Here is a 17,436-nt window from a genome sequence, read left to right as displayed (position 1 = left end):
TATATATATATATAAACCCCTCAGCCTTTTACACAGAGCGAGTCTGCAGTTTTGAAGGCATTAGCTTGCTGCAGCCTCTTTTGCCTGGAAATAATAAAACTGTCTTTCCTCTTAACCCCAAATCTCTACCTTTGCGTTCTATTTCAGCTCTGGAGCACAGAGCCCATTTTGAACAACATGATGACTATCACCAAAATTGAACTAATCTTCCAAATCAGAAAGTGAGGAGACAACTGAGCAAGAAAATCAGGGACTAAGTTCCCACAACAAGTTTTTGGGAAGACTTGTGTGGTAGACTTGCCTGGTGCTAGCCCTGTATGCCAAAAACAGCAAATTAGAAAACCAGGCCACTTTTTATTTTTTTTTAAAGATTTTATTTATTTGACACAGAGAGAGAGAGAGCACAAGCAGGGGGAGCGGCAGGCAGAGGGAGAGGGAGAAGCAGTCTTCCTGCTGAGCAAGAGCCCGACACGGGGCTCGATCCCGGGACCCTGGGATCAGGACCTAAGCTGAAGATAGACGCTTAACTGACTGAGGCACCCAGGCGCCTCCCAGGCCACCTTTTTAAACTGAACCTATACTTTGTTATATATACTCTTTGCAGGTATAGTATAGTGCACTGAAAACAAAACCTACTAAATGCAATGTTGTATCCAAGATTGGCTCCTGGAATAGAAAAGGGGCATTAGTGAGAAAACTGGTGAAATCGGAATTAAATCTGAAGTTTAGTTAATACTAATGTACAGATGTTAATCTCTTAGTTTTGACAAATATACCATGGGAGTTTTATATTAGATGTTAAAATTAGAAGAAATTGGGTGATGGACATCTAACTCTGTACTATCTTTGCAAACTTTATATCTAAAATTATTCAAATTAAAAAAATTGTTTAAAAACCTCCTCCCCCTATCCATCTGCATTTACCATACTTCTAGCTAGTAGCTTTCAAACTTTTTTGACCATCACTCACATAATACATTTGCAACCAGGTATACACATTCAAATATAAAATCAAAATAAAATGCTTAAGGGGTGCCTGGCTGGCTCAGTCAGTGGAACACGTGACTCTTGATCTCAGGGTTGAAGGTTGGAGCCCCACATGGATGTAGAGATTATTTAAAAATAAATAAATAAGGGGTGCCTGGGTGGCTCAGTGGGTTAAGTGTCTGACTCTTGATCTCAAGGTCAGAGGTTTGGGCTCCACACTGGGTGTACAGCCTACTTATTCATAAATAAATAAATAAGCAAGCAAAATACTTAAAATATGTGTGATATACTCTATTTTTTTCTCTTGCTTTTTTTAGTGCTGGTAACTATTCACCTATAGTGTCAGACCCACAAATGGAAAAACTACTCTAGCTATATTAGCCTTTTGGTTTCTCAAACACATCATGCCTTTTTAAACCTCAGGCCCTTTATTCTTCCAGCTCCTTTTCATTTCTCATTCATCTCTAGTTCTTTCCATGGCTGGAAATCATGTTTTTGCTTATGTAACACCTCCTTAAAAAGTCATTTATGGGAATCAAGTGGAGTGGTAGTTTGTTCCTGATTCCCAACCACAGGTTGGAATTTTCTCTGAGACTTTCATAAAGTCACAAATTAAATACAGGAAGGTGATTTTATTTTTCTGATCTGCAAATTAACAATTTTTAAAAAGAAACAAAGTATTAGAATAGTGGGTGGAGTCATATAGATATTTCTAGCTCCATTAGGTCAAAAAAAATAAGGGGGGACAAGAACAGGAGACAAGCCTTCTAAGAAACTTGCTGTCAGTCTATAATCAACATGAAGAGGTGAGCTTTGGAGCCAAAAAAGAAATTAAATAGTAGCTGATTATGCTTGTTCCTGAAGGAATTAGTCTTGCTGACCAGTAGTAAGCAACAATTCAAATGTCCACATAGAGCACTGAGGTCTCTGAACAAAGAACCTTCTTCCAGTTCCTCTGGCTTTCCCCACCAAGAACACCCATTCACCATAAGACCAGAGAAGGACTCCTAGAGAGAAATGGTGAGTGTTCCCCACCAAAGGAGCTGAGGCTCAGGAAAGATAGTTTTCTTGTGTTTCTATCTTAGGCTGATGGTGGGCTGATGCTGAAGTCAACTGGGCTACACAAATTCTGGTTTGAACATGAAACACCCACTGGGTATAACAAGGTATCCAGATGTGCATGGGTTGGTGAGGCAGGAGAAGCGAGGTCAGCACAAAGTCAGAGGCCCACTCTTCTAATGTTGGGTCCACTTGATGCTCTTGAGGTCAATGCCATCCTGCACCATCTCCCAGAGAGGGCTGCCAAAAGAAAGAAACATTGGGTGAGTAAGGGCTTAGACAGGAAACAACCGACACTGGTCTCTGACCCCTGAGCCCTGAATTCTCTTCATCCATTCTTGTCTCTCCACTTTCTTGCCCTGAGAGACCCAATATAGTGGTTAGTAAGTCTTTCCCAGCTCTCTCTCTTTTTTTAAAGATTTTATTTATTCATTTGAGAGAGAGAGTGAGAGCACGAGCAGGGGGGAGGGGGAGAGGGAGAGGGAGAAGCAGGCTTCCCACTTAGCAGGGAGCCAGATGTGGGACTTGATCCCAGGACCCTGGGATTGTGACCTAAGCCGAAGGCAGACGCTTAACCAACTGAGCCACCCAGGCGCCCTCCCAGGTCTCTTTAAATCCTTGGCAGCTTTAGCCTCTCCACAGCTGCCAACAAACAATAACTGGATAGCCCAGGCTCAGCTCCAGTGGGGCCAAGCCAGTGGCATCAGGTTGTGGTCATATTCAAGAAGCTCTCATCCCATTCATGACAGACTATGGACACAGTTTCCCTGGTAGTACCAAGACCCTTGGAACCTGTGTAAGCAGCAAGTTTCAGCCTCTCTACTCATCCCTATCACACATGGACCACTTTTCACACTTCTTTCTGGGTTTTGCTCTACTTCTCTGTTAGGTCTAGAGCTTAGCCATAATTACCTAGGTATGTAGCACCCTTAACCAATTCCTATCAGCCTCATCTCCCCAGAGTTGGACTGTGCTTCCAACATCCCTGGTTCCAATTCAAAAGTACCTTTTGGATATTAGAACTGAGCATCCCATCTCACACAAGAACTGCTGCTGATAAACCTGCTAAGCTCTGACTCCCTTCAGCTTGAATGCCTTAGATAATATTCCCAGACCAGATTATTACTTCAATGTGTTATGAATATGGGATTCTGGTTTGGATTTCCCCAGTTAATATTCTTCTACCCAATTTCATTCTGTTCTTGGCTTATCCCTCTCCTTTATGCCATGCATTCCCAGCATGCCTTTCTATGTATGACATTTTCCATGGCTCTTAAAATTAGCCACCTCCTTTCTGTCCTTTCTCTTTAGAGGTCACTTATTGTCATAGACTCACATTGTAAAGCTTTAGCTGAGGGCTAATGAGACCAGGCTGAATTCAGTTTGTAAAGGTCAGAAGAAACAGGGTGAAGATGCTGAAGCCACAGATAAGAAGAATAAGGCTTTGCAGCATGGTCAGTAGAAATGCCCTTTGAGTGTGTCAAAGAGTACCAAAAAGCCAAGCCAAGGAGGAATCTTGAGCCTAAGAAAACTAAGCAAGCTGTAGATGTTTAAGCAATACAACTAGACCCTGGGAAGGAAAATCCAGAGCCCAGAAAGGCCTAGGAAAGTTCATAAAGGGAAGAAGGGCATATACCCGAACTTCCTCACTCTCAATAACTAGACCAAGAGAATCCGGAAAGTTGAATTTAACCAGGATGGAGCCAGACTCTGAAAAATTCCAGAGGCCTCAATGTCCCCAAGAAGAAGTAGAGCTCTATGGCTATTAAGGGAAGCCCCGGTGGCAACTGGCTGACAAAGCATCTCTTGACCTTGCTTATAAAGCACCTTCACAAAGAACACTCTGAAGAATAGTTCTTAATCTTTTGAGAATTTGATGAAAACTATGAACCTTCTTTCAAAGAAAATGCAAAACAACACAATATTTAGCATACAATTTCAGGGCTATCATGTACCTCCCAAAGTCTAGCCACACAACCCAAATTAAGAATCCCTATCTTAAAGAGAGTTTTTCTCTACTTAGTCTAAAAATCGCTAATTTTGTATTGATATTAATACTATAATAATGAAAAACATCTGAATTTACATAGTTCTTTAGTTTTTATTTTATTTTATTTTTTTTATTTTTTAAAGATTTTATTTATTTATTTGAGAGAGAGAGAATGAGAGAGAGCACATGAGAGGGGGGAGGGTCAGAGGGAGAAGCAGACTCCCTGCCGAGCAGGGAGCCCGATGCGGGACTCGATCCAGGGACTCCAGGATCATGACCTGAGCCGAAGGGAGTCGCTTAACCAACTGAGTCACCCAGGCGCCCCATAGTTCTTTAGTTTTTAAAAACACTTTGTCCTATTCCGAAAACAAGTAGCCAAGGAGATCCACTATCTGGCTTTGTGGAACTTTTATTTATGTATATAAGTATGTATGTATGTATGTATGTATGTATTTATTTTTAAGTAAGCTCCATGCCAAATGTGGGGCCTGAACTCACGACCCCGAGATCAAGAATCACATGCTCTACCGACTAAGCCAGCCAGGGGCCCCAACTCTGTGGAACTTCTAAATCCTAAAATCCAAGTATTTTCAAAGGTTGGTTTCTGGCAGTGTGAATACATAGCTGGAGGATAAGAGAGGAGCCAGCACTACAATTTCTTCCAAAGGCTCTCTGGTGCATAGTGCATACCTCATTTCTCGAAGACGCTTCACATGGTGAATGCACTTCTCTACTGTGTAGTCCACTTCCTCCTCTGTAGTGAAACGGCCAATGCCAAATCTGAAAAAAGGCACAAGAGAAGAGCTCTGCATCTGAACTCTGGCACCAGGGTAAATCCATTCAGCAAATACTCAATGAGGATCTATTCCACAAAAGACACGGAAAGAACATAGCCAGAGTTTCTCAGAACATCGGTCTGTGGATCACCCACAATAGCGTCACCAGAGAAGTTTCTTATACCTCCTCCAGTCCTAGTGAATCAAAATCTCTGAGTGTGGGACTCAGAAATCTTCACAAACTTCCCAAGTGATACTCGACGAAGTCTGAGAACCACTGCTCTAGAAACTTTCAAGAAGCAAGAAGGGATAAGGAAAACAAGTCTGAGGAGACTATAATAGGAGATGAATAATACAAAAGAGGATGCTTTTCATAAATGTTGCAGCTCAACTGACTGACCTGATAGAAGAGTGAGCTAAATCCTCATCAGTGCCAATTGCTCGAAGGACATAAGAGGGCTCCAGGGATGCAGAGGTGCAGGCACTGAGGAGAAAGATAAGGACCTTGTTCACTTTATCATCGACATCTGCTTTTAGTCACAAACCCCCAGTCTTTTTTATTTTTTTTAAAGATTTTATTTATCAGTTTGAGAGAGAGAAAATGAGAGACAGAGAGCATGAGAGGGAGGAGGGTCAGAGGGAGAAGCAGACTCCCGGCTGAGTAGGGAGCCCAATGCAGGACTCAATCCCGGGACTCCAGGATTATGACCTGAGCCGAAGGCAGTCGCTTAACCAACTGAGCCACCCAGGCGCCCCCACAAACCCCTAGTCTTGCTCCCACCCCCAGGTCCCTGAAGTCATTACATGGAGATAAAAGAGACATTCTAATCTGGGAGAACTAAAGGGCCCAATGCTGCCTGCATTTTCTGGAATGTGAACCTAGCTCCTCTGGCCCTTATGGAGGATATCCTTCTTGGGCAAGGACATTACCAAAGTATGAAAGAACATGATACCACATGAGCTGCGTCTGACAACCAGGAGCAGCAGAGAACCAAGTGCTCACTCCCCTACAATTGAACACACCATCAGTACCAGCCTAGATGGCAGCTAAACCTTTGGTGGCCTTTGGAGCATCCTTCAATTCTGGAGGTCTGCAACAGAACAGCTAGTATAACACTAGAACAGATGCACGCATCTCCTGGGGCCACAAAAGGCACAAAATTCTACCCCAGGAAGGCTTCTTAAGGTGGCAAACTTCAGCCAGTGCCAAGCCAGCTAAAAAATCAGCACTTACAAAATGACCTTTACACTTAACCAAGAGCTCTTGTGCCTGTCATCTCCACACTAAGAAGCTTAATAATCTGTTACGCCACTTAGGGGCCAGGCTAATGAGCCCTATCATAGTTCCTGTCTATCCAGTCCAACTCACCTCCCTGAGGATAAGGCGACATCCTTGAGTGCCATCAGCAGACTCTCCCCTTCCACATATGCAAAGGAGAGGTTGATACAGCCTGGAGAGAGAATCACTGTAAGAGGAGGTTCAAAGTCTTAGGCTCTTCCAGAATGGGGATAGAAAGGGCATGTCCATACCTGGGTAATGGTGCTCAGGGTCCCCATTCATCACCACATCCGGAAGGCTCTTCATTATCTTCTGTGTCAGCCGCTCTGCTAACTTTGAGATCCACTTATGGTCGTACTGAGGAGCAGGCAAGGGAGGACTAAGCATAGTGACTGACCATTAACAGCTCAGAAACATACAAGATGAGGAATCCTTTTCCTGTGCTCAGAAGTGACTGTGCATCAGGCCCACCTATCATCCTGTGTTACTCATGGAGACCACTGTATGCCCAGTACTGAGTACAGCACCTGGCACGCAAAGGTGCTCAATAACTGGACACATGGTAAAAATGAAGGGGGGGAAATTGGAGGGGGAGACGAACCATGAGAGACTATGGACTCTGAGAAACAAACTGAGGGTTTTAGAGGGGAGGGGGTGGGGGGATGGGTTAGCCCGGTGTGGGTATTAAGGAGGGCACGTATTGTAAGGAGTACTGGGTGTTAAACGCAAACAATGAATCATGGAACACTACATCAAAAACTAACGAAGTAGTGTATGGTGACTAACATAATAAAATTAAATTAAATTAAAAAAAATAAAAATAACTGGACACATGGTTCCAATAAGCTAGAAATAAATGAGCCAATAACTACTGAAAGGACCTGGATTTTGGAGCCCATAACACCTCCCTCAGAACAAGATGCCAGCAGCACTGGGACAAGGATGGGTTTCCTAACCCTCCTCTTCTAGCAGAGGTCTGACTCAGTTGTGCTGAGAAGCCTCAATAGGAGACCCGAACAGGGGAAGAAGTTGCAGAAGGGAATTGCCCTCCCCATACCTCCATCTCTTGCTGTGCCACCTCACATGCGGCCCCCAGCCCCACCACCAAGGGTGTGGGCACTGTCCCAGACCGCATACCCCGCTCCTGCCCCCCTCCACTCTGCAGGGCCTCCACACGCACACGGGGCCGGCGGCGAATGTAGATGGCACCAACCCCTGGGAAACAAAGTTTGTTACAAAAGAGAAAAAAAATGCAGATGAAATAAAGTATCACTTTCAAAAGGGGTCAAAATATTCTTTCAACTTTTCTGTAAGCTTGAAATTCTTCAAAATAAAAAAAAATGGAGGAAAAGGAGAAACAGCAGTAAAAGCATAATATTTAGAAAAATTACTGGGGTGCCTGGGTGGCTCAGTCGTTAAGCGTCTGCCTTCAGCTCAGGTCATGATCCCGGCGTCCTGGAATCGAGCCCCGCATCAGACTCCCTGCTCAGTGGGATGCCTGCTTCTCCCTCTCCCTCTCCCCCTGCTTGTATTCCCTCTCTCGCTGTGTCTCTGTCAAATAAATAAATAAAATCTTAAAAAAAAAAAAAATTTAACATCAGGAAGGTAAGTACTAGGAGTAATAACCGAATGGTTTAAACTAGCTCCCTATGCACATCTGAAATGACATCATGCAATGTATCATTAATTCATAAGAGCAAAATATCAGAAACAACTCAGATATTCATCATCAGGGGAATGGGCAAATAAATTATGATATAGTCCACACAATGAAATACAAAGCTGGTGTATAAAAGAGGAAGCTCCTTCTGTACTGTCACTATAAAATTTCCAAGATACACTGTTAGAAAACGGGTGAAATCTGAATAAAGTTTGTACTTTACTTAAAAAAAAAAATTATTAGGTGAAGAAAGGAAGATGCAGAACAATGAGTATACTATGCTATTTTTTTAGTAAAAACATAGGGGTAGGAGGAGAAATATATATGTGCTTGTAAACATATAGAATAATTCTAGAAAAATATTCAAAAAACAGCCTCCCCAGAGGAGAACTACATTAATGGTAGAAAGATGTGAGAGAATTTCCGGCCTTGTACTTTTTTGTAGCTTTTGAATTTGGAACCATGTAAATATATTACCTTGTCTAAACAGAATAAATTTTTTTTTAAAGATTTACTTATTCATTTGAGAGAGAGAGAGCAAATGGAAGAGGCAGAGGGAGAAGGAGAAGCAGACTCCCCACTGAGCAGGGAGCCCGACATGGGGCTCGATCCCAGGACCCTGAGATCATGACCCGAGCTGACGGCAGACGCTTAACCGACTGAGTCACCCAGGCACCCCCAGAATAAATTTTTTTTTAAATGGGCGGGTGACTGGCTGGTTTAGTCAGTGGAAAATGTGACTCTCGATCTCGGGGTTATAAATTCAAGCCACACGTTGCGTGTAGAGATTATGTAAAAATAAAATCTTAAAAAAAAAAACCAAAAATCTTTGGGGGAAAAAACAGAAAGATCAGAGTGGAATTAATTAGCACACTCTCCCAAAGTGTATCAAAGCTTAAAAATGTATGTAACTTAAGGGGCGCCTAAGTGGCTCAGTCGGATGAGTGTCTGACATTTGGTTTCAGCTTGGGTCATGGTCTCGGGGTTGTGGGACTGAGCTCCATGTCAGACTCTGCACTCAGCAAGGAGTCTGCTGGAGATTATCTCCCTCTCCTTCTGTTCCTCCCCCTGCTTGTGCACACTCTCTCACTCTCTCTCTTTCTTTCAAATAAATATAAATAAAATCTTTTTTTCCCCAAGATTTTATTTGTTTATTTGACAGAGAGCGACACAGCGAAAGAGGGAACACAAGCAGGGGGAGCGGGAGAGGGAGAGGCAGGCTTCCCGTGGAGCAGGGAGCCTGATGCAGGGCTCGATCCCAGGACCCTGGGATCATGACCTGAGCTGAAGGCAGACGCTTAAGGACTGAGCCACCCAGGCGCCCCAATAAAATCTTTTTTTAAAAAAATGTATATAACTTAAGACTTGGCAAACCAACTTATAGGAATTTCATGCCAAAATATGACCATGAATGTGCAAAGATAGTCACAAAGTAGTCACAGGTTTTAAACAGAGTGGCCACTTGGTGAAGTTCATCTTCTTCCATCTGCAACTAAGAAGTTGCAGAACAACTTCTTAGGCGGAGACTGTAGGTACTATCTACTAAAACTAAGGCAGTACTCCCCAAATTTATTACAAAGGACCCCAGTTTTGAAATAATTTATGTAACAAACTACACTTAATTAAGAAATATTTCATTTCCTCATCAGATTCAAGTATCCTCACCATGTGAATCTCTGCAGTTCCCAAGTTCAGAGAGCACATGCTCTGACCCCACATCTGGATAGTGAAAGATACCATGTTATCTAAATCCACTGAAATCCTGATTTCAGAAAGCAGGAGTTTGGATAGTGAGAGATACCTATACACATGTAAATGCTGATCAGAGCTTCTGCTCAATTGGTTTTGTCAAAATACGTATTCCCATAATAAAAGCCAATAAAGGCAACATATTGATCAAAGATAGAATGCCTATCGTGTTTTTTATAATAAAAGCTCACAGAAACACTTGATAACCTCTGGGAACCTTGAGAAGAAGCCATCTTATATATTTCCAGCAGCTATCACAGCTTTTTCCTCAGGGTGTATACCCCAATGACATACCCTATGAACATAGAAAGTGTACCAGCATTACCAACCCCCACAGGCCCTCACCCCAGAGACAGAGGAATTTTATGGCTACCTCCATAAAATAGAAAACAAGATTGGAGTGAAAAGAATTCTAGCTAAGAAACAATCCTGGGCCAAAGAGGACCATAGGGAACAGATAAGTATCCTTGAGAGACTAACAGGAACACATTAAATATAGACATAAACACCAAGAGATGTAAAAGCCCAGTCTTCCCCTAGGCTACAGAAAGACACAGGGAATGGAGGACTCAAAGCACATTGCTCTGAATATCATAGTGGGGCAGACAAGATAGCTGGCCTTATCTAGTTAAATTTGATATGATAAAACCCTTTGTTCCTCAACCAAATTAACCTTCACTTGCTTTCTAAGGATTTTCTTTTTTTTTTTTTTTAAGATTTTATTTATTCATTTGAAAGAGAGACACAGCAAGAGAAGGAATACAAGCAGGGGGAGTGGGAGAGTAAGAAGTAGGCTGGGATCATGACCTGAGCCGAAGGCAGCCACGTAACGACTGAGCCACTCAGGCGCCCCTCTAAGGATTTTCTAAAGATACCATGGAACAATGGACTACTATATACAGTTAACTGCAAGAGTCTACAAATAGGCAAGTGTTCTTGGTTATTGCTAAAGGACACTTGCATTCTGCAAGACACTATGATTGTACAACTTCCTCTGAGAGCAACAATAGTCCCAAATAAGTTCAAGAAACACCTATCAAGGAGTTTACTGCGAGGTCTGAGAGAAGAAACTCCAGGAGAGGCTGGTACCTTTGGGACCATAGATTTTATGACCACTGATGCTCATGAGATCAATTTTCATGTCATTGACGTCAAGTGGGATTTTTCCAACAGCCTGGGCTGCATCAGTATGGAAATATACCTTTCTGGAACTGCAAATCCGCCCTGAGGAAACAACAGAAGGGAAGAATCATAGCACAATGCTGGGAAGTCACCTGGCAGTGACCCAACAACATACCATGAGTTCTAAGGCAAAACTGCATCTGGCATTAGCCTTTAGCCATACAGTAAATAACTTCTCACTCTCTTTCTTCCTTCTCTCTTCCTCCCACTCTCTCTGTCATTCTCAGCTAGTTTCCTTCACTAGAAAAATTAAGGGCAAGTACACATCACCAAATCAAAACATCCCTGATATTCTGATGTGTAAGACTCTTCTTACCTTGTTAACACGGGCCTTTCCATATATCAGACCAACTTTTATATCCTTCTTAATTTAAAGGAAGCAAAGATTAGCAGGGCTATTTGCTAATGTGCCTTAGGAGTTACAGGGTGAGTCTTGGGCTCTAAGTGAGCATAATAAAGAGATGTACTAAAGTGACAAAGGTGAAAGAGGAAGAGAAAAAAGGGCGGTGTTTTGTTTTGGGCAGCAACTGCAGTTAAATGAAAAGAACAGAAAGAATACTAGACCTGGATTCAAATACTGCTATGCCATACACAATAGGTCTTTGAACAAGGAACTAAAACTCCCTTTCCCTTGATCTCCCTCCTAGACCACTCTTGCTCCTCATATGGACCCCAGTGGTGGGCAAGCATCAAGGTCTACCCATGGTACTCACCTATTTCCGCAATGGGCTGCTTCACTCCAATCTCATTGTTCACAGTCATGACTGAGACCAGGCTGGTATCTGGCTGGATGGCAGCCTCTAGTTCCTAAGAGTATCAGGAGCAAGGAGACTATATAGTACCAACAAAGTCCTACCTAACTCAGAATGTGGGCAAGCTTAGTCTTGGAAAGGGGCCTTTCACCACCCACTTATCAGTATGGTTAAAATAAAAATAGTGACAACACAAAATACTGGCAAGGATTCAGAGAAACCGCATCATTCACACACTTGGTTATTACTACTAGTAGGAACGTAAAATGGCATAGCCATGCTGGAAAAGTTTGGCAGTTTTTGTCTCTTGCTAAACTAAACATGAAATTACCATATGGCCCAGTAATTGCACTGTTGGGCATTTATCTCAGAGAAATGAAAACAGATTCACACAAAAAACCTATACATAAATGTTCATAGCAGCTTTTGTCAGAACAGCCAAAACCTAGAACCAACCCAGAGGTCGTGCAACAGGTGAACGGTTAAACTGTGGTACTTCTACCACATGGACTACGACTCAGCAACAGAAAGAACAAACTACTGAGACATGTTAACAACCTAAATGACTTGCCAAAGACTTATGCTAAGTGAAAAAAGCTAGTCCCTCAAGGTTACATACTTTATGATTCCATTTATATAACATTATTGAAATGACAAAATTAAAGAAATGGAGTTCAAATTAGTATTGTTTTGTTTTTGTTTTCTTTAAGATTTTATTTATTTATTTTTTGACAGAGAGAGACACAGCGAGAGAGGGAACACAAGCAGGGGGAGTGTGTGAGAGGGAGAAGCAGGCTTCCCGCTGAGCAGGGAGCCCAATGCAGGGCTCGATCCCAGAACCCTGGGCAGACACTTAACTGACTGAGCCACCCAGGCACCCCAAAATTAGTGGTTTTAAAAGAACATGAAGCATCACTGTGGTGATAAAACTAATTTGATGGTGGTGGTAGTTACACAAACCTACGTGTGATGAGTGAGTAGAGGTAAAACTGGGGAAATGAGAATAAGATTGGCAGACTGTGTCGATGTCAATACCCTGGTTGTGCTATTGTATTATACTTTTTCAAGATATTACCATGGGGGACAATGGGTAAAGGGTACATGAGATCTTCTGTACTATTTCTCACAACCACATGTGAATCTACAATTATTTAAAAATTAAAAGTTTAATAAAAAAAGAGAGAGAGAACCTTTCCTACATAAGGTTGTCAGAGTAAGCTGCAAACAACAAAGTAAGTAGCAAAAAACAAGGTTATTGGTGACGACACTGAGGTAGGGACCTCATTGGACTAAAATGTTTCTCATAATGGAATTATTAATCAGCCTCCCAACATCTTGCTTTCCCGGACACTGGTCTACTAGAGGGGCTCAATGTCATATTTCTCTCAGCTTCTTGTTTGCTTCCTTCATAGCATTTATTCCAATTTGTAACTACTTCATTTATATGTTTGTTTATATGTTAACTGTCCCCTTTACTAGAATGTAAGCTCCCTGAAGGCAGGGACTAAGCTTGTCTTGTTCATCCCGCTATCCCTAGTGCCAAGCTCTATGGAATAATAAATACTATAAGGCGAAAGAAAAGCAAATGTTAAGTATTATGAGAAATAAAAAGCCAGAAAATACATGCTCCTAATATTCAAGAGACTTAACCTAGTGGAGAGATAGACATAAACATATAACAGAGCACAGCAGTAAAAAACAATAGGAATTTAAGGAATTTAGAGAAAAAAGATATTAATAGGGGTTGGGGCAGCCAAAATGATTTCACCAAAGAGCTGAACTTGAGCTAAGTGGTTAAGAGGGAGAGAATGGGCGCCTGGGTGGCTCAGTTGGTTAAGCGACTGCCTTCGGCTCAGGTCATGATCCTGGAGTCCCGGGATCGAGTCCTGCATCAGGCTCCCTGCTCAGCAGGGAGTCTGCTTCTCCCTCTGATCCTCCCCCATCTCATGCTCTCTCTCTCTGTCTCATTCTCTCTCTCAAATAAATAAATAAAATATTTAAAAAAAAAAAAAAGAGGGAGAGAATTAAGGAAAGTGCAAAGAAAAGGAGAAGATACCAAGGGTAAGGGGCTATGTGAGAAGAGGCCCACAACAGGATTGGCCAGGACCGATCAGGGAGATGTGAAGGCAGTGTGGCTGAAGGGGACGGTTTTATGAAGGGGCACAGTGGTCAACAATATTGGAACACTAGGTGACAACCACCATGTCTATTCTGAGACCAGTATTACCCTGGTCAAAACCAGACAAAGATATCACAAGAAAACTATAAATCAGGATCCCTGAGGACTATAGATATAAAAATCCTTAAGAAAACAATAGCAAACTGGGGTACCTGGGTGGCTCAGTCATTTAAGTATCTGCCTTCGGCTCAGGTCATGATCCCAGGGTCCTGGGTTTGAGCCCCGCACTGGGCTCCCTGCTCAGCGTGGAGCCTGCTTCTCCCTCTCCCACCTGCCCTTGCTCTCTCTCTCTCTTAAATAAATAAAATCTTTAAAAAACAAATAAACAAAACAAAAAAACACTAGCAAACCAAATCCGGCAACCTATCAATCAATGTATAAACCATATTAATAGAGAACAAAACCCCATGGCTACCTCAAAAAACACAAAAAACCAACTGATAAAACCAAAATGCGGGCACCTGGGTGGCTCAGTTGGTTAAGCGACTGCCTTCGGCTCAGGTCATGATCCTGGAGTCCCGGGATCGAGTCCCGCATCGGGCTCCCTGCTCAGCAGGGAGTCTGCTTCTCCCTCTGACCCTCCTCCCTCTCATGCTCTCTGCCTCTCATTCTCTCTATCGCAAATAAATAAAATCTTTAAAAAAAAAAAAATTATCTATTAAAAAAAAAACAAAAAACCAAAATGCATTCATGATAACAACAACAAAAAAAAATCAACAGACTTGGAGGAGAACTTCAATCTAATAAAGGACATTTATGCAAGAACGGCTATGAAAAATCCAGTTAACATCATACTTAATGAGGAAATCTTTCACCCAAGATCAGGAACAAAATGAGGGTGTCTGTTCTCACCACTTCTTTTTTTTTTTTTTTTAAAGATTTTATTTATTTACTTGACAGGGAGAGACACAGCGAGAGAGGGAACACAAGCAGGGGGAGTGGGAGAGGGAGAAGCAGGCTCCATGCAGAGCAGGGAGCCCGATGCGGGACTCGATCCCAGGACCCTGGGATCATGACCTGAGCCGAAGGCAGTCGCCCAACCGACTGAGCCACCCAGGCGCCCTGTTCTCACCACTTCTATTCAACTTTGTACTAGAAGCTCCTGCCAGGCAATTGGGCAAGAAAAAAATAAATAAATAAAGGCATCCAGGTTGGAAATGAAGTAAAATGATCTCTACTTGCATATAACACGGCTCTGTCCACAAATTGTATCTTAGGATTTGACTAGGGATGCTGGTATCCAAAATCTGGTGAACAAGATGCGTGAACTCCCTACTCAAAATATACATATAAGGATATGGGCCACAAAGGAAATATTCTTCACAAAAACTACACCTCCTCTTTAGAGGGATGAGAAACATCAGTACAGGGGAGGAGGAAGCCAGAGCTTTTCCATGGTGAGTGTTGAATCCCTAGCATCCTGCACACACACCCAGTGGCCCTCAGACAAACCAGGAAGCACTGACAAAGCTGAGAAAAACTCCTCCAGAGAAAAAGAAGATAGTGCACACTCAGGGGGAACATATGCTCAGCTTCTCTCCCAGGCCTATTTCTCTAAGCTCCCCCTCACCATTAGATCTAGTCCTTCAAAGCTCCAGCTGAGGCTGAAGACAGAATTACAGGCTGAAGTCAAGCCCCTCCTATTTTGCCCCTCCTACCAGTAGCCACTCCTACCTTCAGGTCGATGATCCCACTCTTCTTCACCGGGAGGTATGTGACCTGAAAGCCCTCAGCTTCCAGTGAACGGCAGGAATCCAAAACACATTTGTGCTCTGTCTGAGTGGTGATCAAGTGCTTTTTCCGTGACCTATAGAACCTGGCCACCCCCTAAAAATTGGTGGTGGTGGAAGGAAGGAAGGTATACTCAGGAGAAACAGCAAGGACTTCAATCCCACTTGAAAGAAAAAGTGGGAAAGAGTTGTATGTTCCAACATCAATTCTGTGACACCAATGTACTACAATCAACAATTCTGACATTAACTACCGTGAATTAGTCAAATCCTGCAGATTAAGGGGCTCAGTCCCACAAGACTAACCCCACTTCAGATGTCAGCTACAAGGCCCAGGTGTCACAAACCAGCCTCCAGTACTTTCGCCCAGCTGGCTACAAATTTTGGACTTCCCACAGCCCCCTAAGGTTCAATAATTCACCTAAATGACTCTCAGAACTCGCTGAAAGCACTACACTATTACAGTTTTATTATAAAGGATACAATTCTGGAACAGCCAAATGGAAGAGATGCATAGGGCGAGGCCTGAGGAGGGGATGGGCACAAAGTTTCCATGTCCTGTCTTTGTGAATCTAGGCATGCCACCTGCCCAGCGCATCCATGAGTTCACCAACCTGGAGGATCCTCTGAGCCTTACTGTCTGGAGTTTTTATGGGGGTTTCATTACCGAGGCATGACTGATTGAATCACTGGCCACAGGACTGAACTCAATCTCTGGTTCCCCTCTCCTGCCCTGAGGGAAGTAGGGCTGAAAGTTCCAACCCTCTAATCACAAGCTTTGTTCTTCTGGAGCAGCCAGCCAGTCCCTTGCAACCAAGAGTCCACATGAGTCATTTCATTACCATAAATTCAGAAGGTCCAAAGAGGTTTGTTATGAATAACAAAAGACACTTCTATTATTCAGGAAATCCAAGGATTCTTGAGGCTCTGTGCCAGGAATTTTTATATAAAAAAATATATTTTTTATGATACCACAGGTAGAAAATAGGGAACATGCGTATCCTTGCATCCCAGGAAAAAGCTTCTCTCTTTATTTCCACTTAATAGTAAAACATGCAAATATGGTGACACTGATACCCAAAGCTGCCAGTGTAGAAGTAAAACTCATATACTCATTCCTTGCTGATGGAAGTAATTATGCTATCATCTCTTCAGAAAATCATTTAGAAAGATGTCTTTTTTTTTTTTAAGATTTATTTATTTATTTATTTGACAGAGAGAGAGAGACAGCGAGAGAGGGAACACAAGCAGGGAGAGGGTCAGAGGGAGAAGCAGGCTTCCCGCCGAGCAGAGAGCCCAATGCGGTGCTCGATCCCAGGACCCTGAGATCATGACCTGAGCTGAAGGCAGTCGCTTAACCAACTGAGCCACCCAGGCGCCCCTAGAAAGATGTCTTAAAAGCTGTATTCACAGTCTTTAACTGTGATTGCTCATTTCAGGATTTACCTTAGGGAAATATTTCAAAAGACAGGTCAAGCTATAGAGATGAAATATGTTTTTGCTGTATTTACAATCTTTAAAAAAAAATGGAAAGATTATTGCTAATTGAATTTAAATTTTTTAAAAAAGGAAAGATTAAACACATCCAACAACAGAAATATGAATAGTAAAGTATGATAACACAACTCCATGAAAAAGAAGGTAGTTATATTAAAAATTATAAAGTTTGGGGCATCTGGGTGGCTCAGATGGTTAATCATCTGCCTTTGGCTCAGGTCATGATCCCAGGATCCTGGGATCAAGCCCCACATTGGGCTTCTGGCTCAGCGGGGAGCCTGCTTCTCCCTCGCCCTCTGCCTCTCTCCCTGCTCATGCTCTCTCTCTCTCTCTCTCTGTGTCAAATGAATAAATAAAAAATCTTTAAAAAAAAATAATAAAAAATAAAAATAAAAATTATGAAGTTTGAGGGATGCCTGGGTGACTCAATCAGTTAAGCATCTGACTTCAGCTCAGGTCATGATCTCAGGGTCCTGGGATCGAGCCCCACGTGGGGCTCCCTGCTCAGCGGGGAGTTGGCTTCTCCCTTTCCCTCTGCCCCTCCTCTCCATTTGTGCTCTCTCTCTCTCAAATAAATAAAATCTTTAAAAAAAATT

The 17,436-nt window shown here is 42.6% G+C and overlaps 2 protein-coding genes across 5 annotated transcripts in view; one reads left to right on the top strand and one right to left on the bottom strand.

Annotated features, from left to right (window-relative positions):
- Positions 1–17,436, top strand: part of ERGIC3 (ERGIC and golgi 3) — a 115,089-nt gene that overhangs the window by 92,412 nt on the left and 5,241 nt on the right. The window lies entirely within an intron of this gene.
- Positions 1,605–17,436, bottom strand: part of NFS1 (NFS1 cysteine desulfurase) — a 21,489-nt gene continuing 5,657 nt past the window's right edge. For 2 of the 4 annotated variants that reach the window (XM_081832901.1, XM_081832900.1), the window contains exons 5-13: positions 15,288–15,440; positions 11,396–11,489; positions 10,590–10,724; positions 7,149–7,306; positions 6,343–6,448; positions 6,182–6,263; positions 5,213–5,296; positions 4,727–4,816; positions 1,605–2,286 (exon numbers count right to left, since the gene is read on the bottom strand). In XM_081832901.1, the coding sequence (XP_081689027.1) occupies positions 2,223–2,286; positions 4,727–4,816; positions 5,213–5,296; positions 6,182–6,263; positions 6,343–6,448; positions 7,149–7,306; positions 10,590–10,724; positions 11,396–11,489; positions 15,288–15,440 (966 nt within the window). In that variant the 3' untranslated portion in view covers positions 1,605–2,222. The remainder of the gene's footprint in view (positions 2,287–4,726; positions 4,817–5,212; positions 5,297–6,181; positions 6,264–6,342; positions 6,449–7,148; positions 7,307–10,589; positions 10,725–11,395; positions 11,490–15,287; positions 15,441–17,436) is intronic. The other 2 variants (XM_081832903.1, XM_081832902.1) reach the window with 1 other exon arrangement.

This window comes from Leptonychotes weddellii, chromosome 10 (assembly GCF_054177405.1).
Source record: "Leptonychotes weddellii isolate Sample4059 chromosome 10, ASM5417740v2, whole genome shotgun sequence".
NCBI lineage: Eukaryota > Metazoa > Chordata > Mammalia > Carnivora > Phocidae > Leptonychotes > Leptonychotes weddellii.
The sequence above is the reverse complement of the archived record's forward strand: the minus strand, read 5'-3'. Positions and strand labels throughout refer to the sequence as shown.